The sequence below is a fragment of the Pollicipes pollicipes genome, unplaced genomic scaffold (assembly GCF_011947565.3).
Source record: "Pollicipes pollicipes isolate AB1234 unplaced genomic scaffold, Ppol_2.1 Scaffold_2555;HRSCAF=2994_pilon_pilon_pilon, whole genome shotgun sequence".
NCBI classification, from domain to species: Eukaryota; Metazoa; Arthropoda; class Thecostraca; order Pollicipedomorpha; family Pollicipedidae; genus Pollicipes; species Pollicipes pollicipes.
Window position 1 is genome coordinate 25,337,830 of NW_023596136.1, and position 14,805 is coordinate 25,352,634.

The 14,805-nt window shown below is 58.9% G+C and overlaps 1 protein-coding gene across 1 annotated transcript in view; it reads left to right on the forward strand.

Annotated features, from left to right (window-relative positions):
* Window positions 1–2,145: 2,145 nt before the first annotated feature.
* Window positions 2,146–14,805, forward strand: part of LOC119105251 (roundabout homolog 2) — a gene marked incomplete at its 3' end in the record, with an annotated part of 32,281 nt that continues 19,621 nt past the window's right edge. Inside the window, 1 exon segment of the mRNA XM_037228722.1 lies at window positions 2,146–2,328. Coding sequence (XP_037084617.1) covers window positions 2,256–2,328 — 73 coding nt within the window.

Genomic DNA, 14,805 nt, shown 5'->3' on the forward strand with positions numbered 1-14,805 from the left:
ACTCGGCCCGGCGGCGCGAGGCGGCTCGCGCACCGAGACGTGCCCGCGCGGTCCGCGCCTCCCCACAACTGACGGTAATTGTGTGGCATTTGCAGGACGGCGCCGGCCGCGCGGCGTTTTTATCCGCCGGCGGCCGTGGGAGCCGCGAAAAACGGCTGGCCGCCGCAGCGATTTCGCATTCGTTCTACATTCGCTGCGGTCGCGGCTAATGGTGGACGCTGGGAGGCGGCGGCGCTCGTGGCGGCGCGCGTCTGGACGAGTCGGGCTCGGAAGAGGCCGGCTCGTCCCAAGCCAGCGGCGAGAAGGGATCGTTGTCGGGCTTGTGCCACCCGGGCTTGGCTCGGCCCAGCCGCACAAGCCATGACGGGTGTAATCACCCCTGAAGGGATGCGTTCTCTAGGTGAAGTAAGTCGGCAGAGGAAACAACAGGATAGCTCAGTCAGCACAGCGATAGACCAATCGGTGCAGTCAGGTGGGAGCAAAGCTATGCCCCGGACGAGGCAGTCCGCGACAGAGTCTCACCGCCAGCTGACCCGTACTGAGACACACTGAACTCCGGTGAACCGGCTCAGGTCGGGACCGGTATGACCGTTTGGACCCGTGCAGTTGGATCTTGTCACGAGTCTTACCAGCTACCGGACATTGTCCCGCAGTTTGAACTGGGTAACGCTAGCCGGAAGCGCCGTGTGAAGCAGTGAAAACCGGCATCATCCTTCCGGACAGTGCATATGACTATCCAGCTGACAGCACTTATCATCGGCAAGCGATCCGAGTGAGATGTACATGGAGCTGTGGACAGCCGGGGCTGACGGAGAGGACCATCAGGCGATCAAAACAAAATCATGTGACAAGTTAGTTGGTTAGTTACTGAGTTTTAAGGGCGCATCGCCTGCATTGGTTATTTGCGCCCATGTCCTAGCGTTAAGAACCTGTGTCAACAGACCTATAGCCGGAACTGTGTCAGCAGATTGCCGTCAATGTCTTAGTGACTCAGAGAACTCGTCAGCTGCGTACTGGAACCGTAGAACGTAGAAAAAATGGTATCAGGGCTATAAAGCCCACCTGCCAATTGTCTGAGTCGGTGAGTACAAAAGCTTGAAACCTAGGTCTTTCAGAAAGGCAAAAACTGCTCGAGCATCTGTCAACGCCGGATCACCCAACAGCCAGGCCAGGGGAGCGCGATTCAGATTAAGATACCGGTTTCGCCCAATCTTGTAGTTCGTAAGCTATGTGTTCGTAAACAATGTGGCAATTTAGTGGAATCAACGTACATGCAGTGCTAATGCATGTACTGTTTATATAGGATGCAGGCGGCTGCACCAGACATGTCTTTGCTTATGATTATGACAACGCTGCGGCTTTCCTCGCCTCTCCGAGACACACATACCGCAGACAATGGGCTGGGCGCTGCTCTGGTCGAGTTCCGTCCCAGGACATTATGCACATTGCATTTCCCTCACAAGTACAGCTCCAGTACCGAGCATGGCTTCTCTCCTTGTAGCAAAGTGCCGCGTGAGGGTCGTGGTCCACACAGACCAGGCACTTAAGGGTCATGAGTGCTGCAGTTTCCGACCATCTCATCTCCAACGTGGGCCCGGCAGCCCATTATGCTAAGGTGTGAAACGGCCGCGTGTACATCCCAGTGGACCGCCCGGCTCATCCGGCCGGGCTCCGTATGTCGTTGCTTGTATACCCCGAGTGGGCAATGAGGTTTCACCTTTCCCCATCTACCTGCGCGGTCTGGGAATCTATGCTGGATAACGTCGCGATATTCAAACCATATCCTTGCGGGTCTTTCCATCCGTCCTTATCGCGAAACAATAAAACCATCCTCAGGCCCTCTGTGGAATACCCTTTTGGCACCGTCTCCTTATCTGAGCGCTGCGTCCCACTCTTATCGCAAGCCTTTTATGGAGTCATACTATCCCCGACCTGCCTTTCCCATGGCGCCGCTTCATCATCACAGACCACGCAGACCATCCCCTGCTCGCCGGCACCGCCCTATCTCTGATGCTCGGTCCTCAGCCCCGCGGACCGCGGCGGCCTCCTGCCCACCTCCCCGCCTGGCCGACGGGTGGCGCCACCTCCGCGGCGGCGCCGGCCAGCCCGGCGGACCGGCCGCCTCTGCCGCAGTCAGTGCGCGAAGCGACGGGGTGGGGTGTCCACGCGCCGTCGGGTCGCGGCCCACACATATCACCGGCGCGGCCGAGCATGTGACCTGACCCGACCCGACCCGGGCAGCAGTGCTGGCGGCTATGGCGGGCCGGGTACGACGGCGCCCGGCCCTCGCGCTTCTCGTTGGACTTGTCCTCATCGACGCGGCGAACGGTGAGTAAGCTGCTACGAGGATGCTGTGGCTGCAGGTGTGAGGATGTGTTGCGAGTGGACGCAGTGCTGTGCTGTAATGTCGCACGACGGGCGACGGCGTGTCGACAGCAGTCTGCATGCAGGGACGTGGTGGCTGCACTGATCAGCTGCGGTGTAACCATTTCCGGCAGTTCCGATTGTGTTGGCTCAGCGAATAGCTACTTCCGGATTGCAGCCCACTGTCACGGCCTCATGACATTGCACTGTCACAGCCCGTGAAATTGTCTCCCATCAACTGGCATGTATACAAGGACATAAAGTAGGGTCGGAATGATTTCCATTAGAAATTAATCTTTTGCACGCTTGAATGCATCTCGTTCTCGTTAGTTCTCAAAATGAGTTTGGGAACAAACCACACAACCAGCACCAGCAGGCATGCAGTTTACAATTTCACTCTTGGTTGATTGCTACCTAATAACAGATGCTGGTTGCTCTTCGAAATGCGAATGAAATCGGTTTAACAATATCAACATGGCTATTGCAACTCTGGCGGCACTCGTACTTTGAAGGAATCAAACATTTTAAGTATCTGTGCTCTTGGACAGAGCTTAGCTGATGTGTAAAAGCTCAAAAAGAGTTCAAGGACCCTACACGCGAGATTCGGCATCTTAGTTGATCTGATATTTCCGCGCCTCAGCTTTAGACCATTCAAAGTTGAACATTATTATTGACATGCCGCACTTGCAGAGAATGTTTCACAGTTAAAGATATTGAAATAAGCATCAAATGTGATGAAATAAGCTCACTCATAACTATTGGTATGGTTTTAAGTGGAAAAGGCTGCTCAAGACACAACAGTTATCTGTTCAATAAGCGAGCTTCTCAATACACCATCGTTTAATGCCATCGCACCTTGCACAACATTGGCTGAGGGCCTATCGACGGCCGTTATACCTGAAAATCGTGCTCATAGACGCCAGATATGAACGCCACGACCACTATATTCTCTTGGCCTTGGTCGCCGAGTGGCCAATGGAATGGCGGGTTTTGAATAACGTCATTACGGCGTCATGGATGCCTGGGTGACCTTGAAATAGTCTCCCCGAAATAGTCACACATCCTTACGGGCGTATAGCTTAGAAACAAGAAGGGTTTAGGCCTCATGAAGTGCAGGGCTGGGAACTGCACCAAATGATCTTCAAGACGGCTGTCCCAGTTCAAAGCCCCATTCGAATGTGAAACATTTCCTTTAAAGGGAACGCCCCACCTTTAAACATTCCGAAAGCACGAAAGGAACCTGCTTCAAAGCTCAGGCGCATGCTGTTGTATTACACCTGCAAACCACTCGAGTCTAAATAGCATTCTTAAGCTCTTGTCTGATATGTGCGCAAGTAAGAAGCTTCATAAGTACGATCCCAAAAACGCTCCAATTAAGGAGCTTGCCAAGACCATCTGAAAAGGAGACCATTCACTGAATGGGTTCAGGTCTCAGGGCGCGGGTCATTGGAATATCTGCTGCATAGGCTCGACTGCACCCTCTGAGCGTAACGAACTTCCGATTCGTTCGTCTAACGCGAACGCCAACAATTTTTGTAACTGGCAATTCGCAATCCGTCGAATGACTTACCAATGAGCACACCTGTGCATAACGAAATGAAATTCAGGCCCATTTCAGGTATTCGCTGTTTTTGTTTTTTGTTTTGTTATTCTGCATGGTACGTTCGCATAGACCTTCGAACGAGTATGTCGATCAGAAAGCTCACGTCGCTCCAACGTCTAAAACTGTCAGCCAGCCTCCCCTAATCGATACCAAATCGCGCTGTCATCTCTCCCTGACACCCCCTTGCTCCCCCTCCCCGAGGTCCTGGGCGCGTCCAAGGCGTCAGTCGGCCCTGTGAGGGGTTGGCGGGGGCGGGGCGGGGTGCTGGTGTGTGTCACTCGCGGGCGCCATTTGATGTCGGGCTGAGTGACGGGCTGACCTCGCCGCGTCGACGGCCGCGGCCCGCCAAGCCGTGTCACGAACCCCACTTCAAAGCGCCCCGGGCCGCGGCGACAGGTCACGGCAGCGCCACCGGCGCCCTCGAGCTGTGACGGGCTGTCGGCCGACCTCGCTGACCCGGCGAGTTATGACCGCCGACGGACTGCATGTAGACGCCGACTGCGTGCCGCGCCGCGGAGGTGGGACGACGCTCAAATCACCTGAACTGAACTGAACAAGAAGTAAACTGAACTGAGCCCAACTGAACTGAACTGAACTGAACTGAGCTGAGCTGAGCTGAGCTGAGCTGAGCTGAGCTGAGCTGAACTGAACTGAACCCCGCCCATCTCAGCTGACGGCAGCTGGACGGTGTTTCCGTCCGGCTTTGTGTAGCCCGGCGAGCTGAGATTGACGGAGGACTGTGTGTACGTGAACCAGCAAAAAAACACAGCATCGGGTGCGAGAGAGGCGCGAACGACCGGTCGTTGTGGCGTGCGATGCGAAAAATAACTCACTGCGTTTCCGTCCGAGAGTGCGAGGGCTAGCAATACACGCAGATGCGTTGAACTGGAGGCGCAACGCGTTCAAGGTGCAGCAAACGAATTGCTTAAGGCGTGCTTTCAGTGTAAATTCATCCATACTGAAAACATATGTTCAAAGGCGAGAGACCCTTCCAGCTCAGATGACTAATGCCGTGTAGAAACTCCCACGTCTCGTCTAGCCTGACAAACTGGGCGTCAGCTGACATGCTTCTGGGATGTGTGAGGGAGTTGAGGCGCCGCTAAAGGCAGCTGACTATCGCTGGCCGTCCTATCCATGCAATAGCGAGTGCTGAAAGCTAATCCGACCTATGAAATACGGCGGCCGATCACGGGGAGCAGGTGGGATGCTTTGGGGCTGATTTATGTCCGCGCGCGTTAACGCGCTCCCGCTTTTGCATTAATATCTGATGGGCGGGTACGCCATTGCTGTCACTCCACTGAAATATGACCGCATATCTATACGTACACTGCAATCCCGCAGCCAGCGTCGGACGACTTGCAGCACAGACGATGACGCGCCTGTGCGGTGCCACGGACTCCGCCGTCCGCCGCCCATAATCAGCTGACAAAAGAACATGAGTTGCGAGTTTATCGGTGTAATTTGAGCCCCGCTCCAGTTTGCCGTTGCCTGCAATAATGACGACACGGGTATTCAGTGCTGACACGCCGGCGGCGGTTCACGAGCACGCCGTGTCATGCGCCATTACGGGCGCGTTACAGCCGGCCCGACATTCGAGTCTCATCTGATCAAACATGGACATGCATCGTGCCATTCTCACTTCGGTTGGAGACGCATGTTCCTTTGAAGTTGCGTCACCCAAACTTTCACTGAATTAATGTTTTAATGATCATCGGGAGCCCAGCCCCCAGCCGTGCCAGGGTTATACTCCTTACACCTGACGTCAGGCGGTACCCCATTACGCTCCTAATTTTCCGTTACGACAAGACCATGACCAATGAGCCTGACCTGGCGCTCGGTGACCGCCCGAGGCGCCTGACCTTCCACGCGCCCCGAGGCGCTGCGGGGCGACGGGCGGCTGGCACGGGGTGTTGGTCGGGTCAGCTCGCCGGCGGCCCACACGCGAGCGCCTCGTCAGCCAGACATTAGTCAAACAGGCGGACCAACGGCGCCAGCGCGCCCGATCACGGCGTGACACGCGGCCCGCCCGCCTGCAGACCCCCTGGGAGCGGGAGGGGGGACACCGGCCGGCCGGGAGCAAAGTGCGCTGGCCGGAGCTCAGGGAGCAGGTCTGTGATAAGTCTGGGACGGATTTAGGGTTTGTGTTCATGCAACTCCTCATAGTCCGCATAGTCATCATAGTCATCATAGTCATAGTCATCAGTCATCAGTAGTCCCCATAGTCCTCACAGTCGTGGTCCAGTCCACATGGGTGATCTGAGAAGCCTCCTTCCTCAGATGCGATCTGAGCCTCAGGACCCTCAGAGGTTCGAAAGCACCACTAAGGCCCCTCAATCGATGTACGATACACGAGTCAAGCTTTTACATGAAGCCGGAGGACAAAGTACTGCAGCTCAGCCGGGGGTGGACTGCATGCCAGCACGAGCTGATGCTTTTTGTCAGGCGTCGTCAGAGACCGTTGATGCCTTTTTATCTTGTGCTTAGGTTATCGAATTATTCATACATCCGGTATCAGACATATTGCTGCATGAGAAAGGACATTTCAACCATTAAAAGCGAGGGACCGAGTGGGTCGCGTACAAGCCATCCGGAAAGCGCTCCAGCTTGAGGACCTGCGCAGTATGTAGGTACTACACGATACACATGCCATACGATTGCTCTTTCCATGATCGCTACTTGGACCCGGGAACATTTACAATCCGCTTCAACCGCTCGTGGTACCTTGGAACCGTGCCGCTTGGTGCCCTTGTAAAGGTCATACATGTTGTGCTGGCGGGCGGTCTGTGCTCGTGAACCATGACCGCCGGTGAGGGGTGCCGTTTCAGCCATCAAGCTCAATCACATTTCCGTTTCGGAGGGTGTCGCCGGATGAGTTGAGCATGGTCCGCGCGACCGCAGCTGCAGCCGCAGGGCTGCCCGGAAACGCTCGACACCGAGCCGCACAACCTCGCCAGAGAACGAAGCCAGGTGGGCATGGTAGTCACTCACAGCCGCTGCTCGGCCAGTTAACGCGCGCCTGCAGATGCTATCTGCGGTGTTGTTGTTTGTTGAGCAGGTGGAGGGCTGTCCGCAACCCCATAACACGCCGGTGGGTCATCGGCGGTCATCTACGACCGCCTGGGGTGGCGGTCGACCTCGTACGTTCCAGGCGAGCGGCCGCCCCCGCCGCGGGCAGACGCGCCTGATCAGGCTAAGCGCCGACATAGCACACGCCCCAAACCGATATGACTTCGCCGATGAAAGACAGCCGCTTCGGCGCGCGCCCCGCCACCGCCCGAAAAGGCCCGTGAAAGCCGCCGGAGATGAGCCGATTATGGCCATTTTTCATCGGCGGCCCGCTCCTCGCGTCGGCCACGAGACCGCGCCCAGCCCCCGGCGTCGGGTTACCGCACGGGTCCGGTCCCGCCTGATCCGAGTAATGAGCCATTAAAGCCGGCCGCTCTGTACGGCTGCCGGGTTATGGCCGCGTATATCGTCGATGCCGACGCGTCGCTGTCGACGCGCGGCATCAGCGTCAGCCGGCTGCAGCCGCCGGTCGCCTGAGCGCGGGCTGCCACAATGGCCGCCCGGTCGCACTTCCGCGAACGTCCTCCCACCCCCTCTGCCTCCCCCTCACCTCCGCCGTGTCGTCCGGGGCGACGGCGACCGACGCGTCCGAGCTAGCCTCCGACCACATGCGGCGTGGAGCGTTTCCAGAGACGCGTCGTGCAGCTGTCCGCCGTCCGAGCGCCGCGGAAAACGTCGGTGTTTATGTGGTCTGAGCGGCGTCGCGGTGGCCGAGTGAGGCCGTATCCGGCGGGCCGACGGACGCCGCTCTTCGCTCGGAGCTGGCTCGACCGCGTCGCTGCGAACCTGTCAGCTGTCTGCGGCGCGGCAGTCCGACCCGCTTGATCCTGCCGCCTGACGCTGACCTCGTCGGCCACGACGACAGCCGACAGGGTGCTTTGCGGCCAGATTTCGGTTAATTGTCTGCCTCCGAGCCGGCTTTGTGGACGGATCGCGGCGGGTTTTGTGACGGCCGCGTGCCCCAGCCACGCGCCGAGACGCCAAATAGCTTCCGGCCGGACGGCGCGTGGCGACGCGGAATTGATTCACCGACGACAATCGATGCGGGTGGCGCCTGGGCGCCGTCCCTCCCCGCCTGATGTCGGCTGGGCTGGCCGCTGCTGGCCACAGCTGGTCAGGGACGGCGTGAGGGACGCCCCCGTCTGTTGTCGGCTGGGCTGAGCGCTGCTGGCCGCAGCTGGTCAGGGACGGGGTGAGGGGTGTCCCCGCCTGTTGTCGGCTGGGCCGGCGGCTGCTGACCACAGCTGGCCACGGACGGGGCGAGGGGTGTCCCCGCCTATTGTCGGCTGGGCTGACCGCTGCTGGCCGCAGCTGGTCAGGGCGGTGTGAGTGAGGGATTTCCCCGCCTCTTGTCGGCTGGGCTGACAGCTGCTGACCACAGCTGGTCAGGGACGGGGTGGGGACGTCATCGGCTGCTGCCAGGCTGGGCTGATCCTCGTTGGCCACAGCTGGTCAGGGAAGGGGTGGGGACGTCATCGGCTGCTGCCAGGCTGGGCTGATCCCCGTTGGCCACAGCTGGTCAAAAACGGCGTGAGGGACGCCCCCGGCTGCCGCCAGGCGGGGCCGGTACCCGCTGGTGGTAGCCGGGCCGTCACTGGCTCGAGGAAAGCTCTGATTGGCGGAACGCGCCAGACTGACCGTGTTGGATCAGAGTACAGGTCTGCCTGACCAAGACCAACCCCAGGCCTGGGGCGTCGACGGTGACTCCGGGGACGGTCAGTCTCCAGACGCCTCCCCCCGCTCCCCCGTCAGCCCGGCGCCCCGACGCCAGCCGGCCCAGAGTCGCCTCGGAGGCGGCTTTGGAGGATGAACGGGAGTGACCGGCGCCGCCCAGGCGGGGCTCAGACAGCTTCAGACGGCTCGCCGGCCGGCGGAGCGGCCGTCTGGCCGCCTGGGGCGGGTGGCCGCGGGGTGGGGTCTGAGCAGCACGAGACGGCGCTCACTGACCAGCCAGCAGCTCACGGATGCGTCCAGGTGAACTACATCATGAGCTGTCGACTGCTCACCGGCTCGTCGAACGGGGAGGCAACGCTCACAAATTCATTCTGTCCTCAATTCATTCATTTCGATAAGACAACAGTAATAGCCTCAATCGTCGTAGGAAAGCCAGGAGACTCAGGGACGGTCAGTCTTCCGACGGTGACCGTCCTCAGATCTTTCGTATGAACTGGACCTGACACGGCTTCTAGCGTCATGTTTCAGTGAACGAATCACACAACACACATGTATACTGCTGTACGCTATGCGTCGGGCATACATATAGCATAGTGCACTAAGGCGAGGCGGGATTATGCAAATATAAAACTATCATAAATAAAGCAATATGACAAAAACCGCATTACGGGGGTATTAGTCCAAAATTGTTTCGCTAGGCTTATTCCCGGGTAACCGCCAACGCAATATTTCGGGCTCGACACCACTAAATGCTGCTCTGCCGACTCCGCCCTCCTGGATCCTTCAGCGGGACGTCGCCGCGCGGTGTAGCTACTGTTTACGATGATCGGATCTTCTGAGAAGCTTCCGAGCCGATCCGAAGCCGACAGCCGTCAGTCAACAACCCAGTCAAGTCCGTTATGACGGGCGCTCGCGGTGGGGTCGGCTGGCTCCGGGCCACCGCGGGCCCCGTCTGTCACGCGGGACAGCGCGGCGACAGGTCAGCCCTGAAGGACCGACCATGGCGCGGTGACGCCGCGCGACTCCCAGCCCGCCCTTGGCCGAGACGTGCCCTAGGGCACAAAACCAAACAGCGGCGAGTACGCAGCGGAAAACAGCGGGATCACGTGGTGCTCGGGCCGCCCGTCAGCAGCCACGTCACGGTGGAACTCGGCAGCCTATCGCCGACCGCGCCGGGTCACGCGACGCCCCGCGGCGGGACGGAGGGGCGCCGGCGGGGCGGGCCCCGGCGCCGCTCGGACCGGCCCACTCAGCAGCCGCGATGACGGCCTGGCCGGTCGATATGGGCGCGACCCAGCCGGCCAATACGGCTGATCAGGCCGTGTTGTCTTAAGCTTAACGAGCGGAGGGGCGTGGGGTCTAATTATATGCCGTGAGTGGCGGCGACAAGGGGCTGGGCAAATGCCGCGTGGCGTATGTTGCGGTGTTTGCTGCCGCTATTTCGACTGTATTCGCCCGCAGGGACGTTCTTTTAGCTTGTTTGTTGACGCCGGGTTCTGCGCCAGTTGCTCGGCAGTAAGTGGCTGTAAGCGTGTCGCGTGGGCTTTGATACACGCTCGTGCGGTATCCGGTCATTGTGACGAGGGTATATGTGTGACTTTGTGGGTATCATTCGATAGACGCCAACCACGTGTACACTCGGAGTGAAAGCACAGCCCAACGGACAGTGCTCTCGATCTATTAGAGCGCCCTTGGCCAGCCTATAATGATGAATGCTCACACTGCATCTCTGTGGTGGCTACAATACGGAATATCCAGCACCATCTACATCACCATTATTTGAACCCACCGTATGAATTTCCTGAATGCAGGTGGTAACCATGTTACGAAATGGATATTCAAGTCAACTTTTGATATCTAGAGACCCTGACGGCAAATGTAGCCCCGACTTTTGTGCTACGCATGTTGGGATATACCATCTTGAGTTCAACACTGCGGGTCAGATTCAGCTCACCAGTGCCCTTTATCTGGCGCGTGACACGGCCGGTCGACTGGTGTCCCCGTGGCAGGTCGCCTGTCATGCCACAGGCTGCAGTAGCGCAGTGGGCTGAGGGACGGGCCGCACAAACACCGTAACGGCCACCCACCGGATCTAGGCAATCAGTCTGCACGATGTGGCAAGTCCGGCCTCCCTCGCTCGGACGATCAGAGGTCATCCGTGTAAGCAGAGGTCAAGGTCTTCTCGCCGCCGGGGGAGGAGGGGAGGGGCGGCGCTGATGTCCTGGAAAACGCGGACTGATCCTGGAGTTCAGTTTTAGCCCGAGCCAGCTCTCGAAGGCATTGGGCAAGTGATCGGTGAGTGATGTGGTGCTGAGCTTCCAATTTAGGAATTGCGATGGTGAGCGTCAGAATCGCCGGTCTGAAGCGCACGGCATTAACTTTTCAGGGGATCCACTTCGCCTAGCTCAGTTTCGCTAGCTCAGAAGGTAACGTCTCGTCGCAGCCCGCATAGGTCTGTGGCGCTAGCCGTCAGAGCTACTATGAGCTCCGCGACTGTGTAATGGCTTATTCAGTGTTGGGTCTTATGGGAGCAGCTATGTCCCGAAGATAAAGGAAAGAGCTGGAGCCTAGCTTCTCAAAATGAGTTGTAGGGGCTGAGCAGGGAAAGTGACACAACGTACCCACAAAAGCGCCAGCAAGCGGGATTCTCCCCGGCACGGCCCACTTTTTACTCAAAATTGGGGAAGAAGAAGTCAAAGTTCGGTGGGGGATGGAACCTCCTCAACTGAAAAGGAAGCTTCACCCTGGGAGAGAGAGAGAGAAACGCGTGACATCTGGGATAAAATCTGACCTAATGTGGTGTTTTGACCTGCCAGTTTACAACATGCGCATTTCATGGCAAACACAGGGATACAGGGGTCCATTTTGGCCAAGCCGCAGACAGGCAGCGTATTCCCAGCGGTGACGTGGCAGTCAGTCCGCTTTTGCATGGGCTCGCTCGCAGTGTTTGCGCTGGGTGAGTGACTCAGTCCACCTGCAACGAAAGTCCACGCTTCCTACGGTTCCCGCCCGTCGATTCGACGAACCAATCGACGACGCGCTGCGACCGATGGCGATCGACGGCGATCGTCGCTTCTCGGACGGCGGTTAATGAATGGGGCGATCGATCCCGCAGGATGAAACGGGCTTGCCAGCCCCAATTAACGGTTTATGGCGGCGGTCGGCCGGCCTCGGTGGCATGACCGGCGACCGCGGCCGCCATCACGACTTCAATCGCGCCGCCGCGGCGCTGGGTTTTCTCTCACGCACCCCGGGCCGGCAGCGGCAGCCGTCGCCGGCCGCCATGTTTGTTTTGCATTAAACTGGCGTTGAGGCGGCGATCATTTTACGGCTTCCATGCGCCGGGAACGAGGGGTGGCCGGGCGGCAACAGGGGGGGGGGGGGGGGAGGGGGAGGGGGGAGTTCCAAGTAACGGCTGACTGAGCTATTAGAGCTGCCCGAACTTGTCGGCAAATGGATCAACTTATTGGACTGCACGCTAGGGCTCAAATGCATGCGTGCCGCGGCAAATTGGGTACACTCGGGTCGTGAATGATCACCCACCACGGCTTAAAGCGCTCCACCATCAAGGAGCATTACCTTCGCGCGGATCGGGTTTTGCTTTCCAACCGATCATTCGTTAACAGCGCAGATCGTGTATCTGGCAGGCGCCTCAGCTTCGGCAGTATAGACTCGACCTCGTTGCTCAATGCGTACTTTTTAGACGTCCCACCGAGACAAACTGGACTCTCTGTCACGAGAAAAACGCGCGTTTTGACCCGTAGCACATTCACTCAGCAGCCTGGCCATTTACAAGAGGAGTTGACGTTTGACAGCTGAATCCAGTTGACAGATGTCGGGGCCGTCGGCTCCGGACGTGCACAGATGACCCCCGGCGGGTGGACGGGTGCCCAGGCACGAGCGCACCACGCCGCACCGCCCTCGTCTGCCAGCTGATGAATCTGATCTGGCCCGCTGCACCGGCAGTACGTCGTCACACGACAGACGAATTGATGCGCGTCGTTCAAACAACCTCTTGCAGGGAATTAGCACATCACTTGCCTTTAGGAGGCGGTCTTCGGGGTGCTCCCCTGACAGAGCACGTGACAGCCGCAACGTCTCCCGTCGCTCGTGACAGGCAGTCCACAATGTCGTTTTAGAGCGTGACCGTAGCATCGTCAGCGTTCGACCGAGATCAGCGAGCCGCCGTCGTTCTCCACAAATGTCACCACTGATCGCCTTCATTAGACCGATTCGTCTTTCGTCGTCTAGATGGTCCCTAATGCTCTGCCAGATTACTGTCAGCGGCCGTCTGGCAACGCGGTCATCAGATGAGGCGATCCCGGCGCAGCCCAGCTGGCGGTGTGACACTGCCTCGCTTGTGTTGCCTTGGCAACGCCCGCCGGCTGTTTCGGCGCCGGTCGATTGTTTGCACGAGCGGCTAATCGGCGCGCTCGTTTCAAGGCGTGGCCTGCCAATGAAGCGTGGGCGAAACGCGACACCGCCGCGGCCGCGAAAGGGGTGACGGATTGGGGAGACGGGCGCGACGCGTCACACTTGGATTCCGTTCGCAGGTGGCGCCAAAAGCGGGAGCCGTGTCCAATGGTCGCTCCAGCCCACATGTGCGATTTTCACTGCCGGTGTTGCCGAAAACAGCGGCGACCGTTTGCAGGCGGTACCCTTACAGATGCGATGCGCCGTCCTCCAGATAAGGCGGGCCGCCTGTGTTTATGTCGGTGTCACTAGCGTCATCAATCACGCAGTGTGTATTTCCGAGCCCCACTTCCGCGCTTCCAGCTACCACATTACTTCCTGTATATGTGAACTACCGCCGTTGAAACGCAAATAAACAACTGCATTATTCATTCCCCTGGACCTTTCGCTCACCCGTGGCCACTTCACATCCCTCCCCCTCCCCCCTTCAGACTTCTTGCTGCCACCTGCAACGCCGACCACTTTTTCCCAGCTTCCACCACCCTCGCCGGCTTAGGTCGATTCCCAGTGTTTCTTGTCGCGGGGAGGGGCCGGCACCTTCCCCTTCCGCTCCCCCTTCGGCCCCCTTCCCCGTCCACCTTTCCGTCGGGCGCGACGCCGCCGCCGCGGGTAAATAAACCCCGTGTCGATACAGTTACGGGACGATCTCCAGGGCCGGCTGGCAGCCCCGGCTGCGCCGTCGCCTTGTGGCCGCCGGCGGAGAAGGCCGACGGCGGGGGAGCTCCCCCACCGCGACCGGCGTCGCACCGTCCGGCGTCTGCAGCCCCTCCCGTCCGTCACGGCCCTCCCCCCCCCCCCCTCGCTCGCCCACACCTCCGCCGAGATGTGTATCATGCAAATGCTGACAAATGATCGCGGCGGCAAAAAGCGCGGCGAGCGGTTTTTATAGCCGCGGGCGAAATGCACTCGAGGCGCCGGCCAGCCGGTGCATTCCGTGCCGACGCGGGCGTGACGGCCGAGGCGGACGGAGGAGATGGAGACGTCCCACCTGCGCCGCGGGACCGGGACGGGAGACGGACGGGACGTGGAGGGTGTCCGGTCCGGAGGTGACCAGGGACTCACGAAGGTGTTGGGTCCGGCGATGGAAACAGCCCACCTGGGCTTTGGAAATGGGACTGACGATGGACAGGGACTGCACGGGGTGTCGGGTTCAGAAATGCATGCGTCGTAACTGAGACGGAGGAGGATTGAAATACTAAGGGATTTACCAAAGATAAAAAGGTGGACAGATTGAGAGAGGGGTACCTCCCACCTGGGGCGCGGAAGAAACAGAATAATGACATAACTCTGAGAGATGAGGGCCCTGAGGTGGGAACGTTCGACCCAGTATATGACCTGACCCGACCCGAGGGCGACAGGTGACTCAGGAGGGTGTGATGTTAAGAGATGGCGATGTCGGGACAAGAACGTGAGAGAGACGTGACATGGGTGTGCCCCGCGTGCGACGCAGCAGAGCCAAGAAATGACTCGGGGCAAGGGATGGTGTGGGGTCCAGAGACAGAGCCGTCACACCTGCGATGTGGGAGGAGCACAAGATGACCAGGAACGAAGGAGGATGTTGGAGCGAGAGATGAGACGTCCAGCCGGGGCCCTTCGGATGACGCTGTAGCAAAGTATGGGGCACA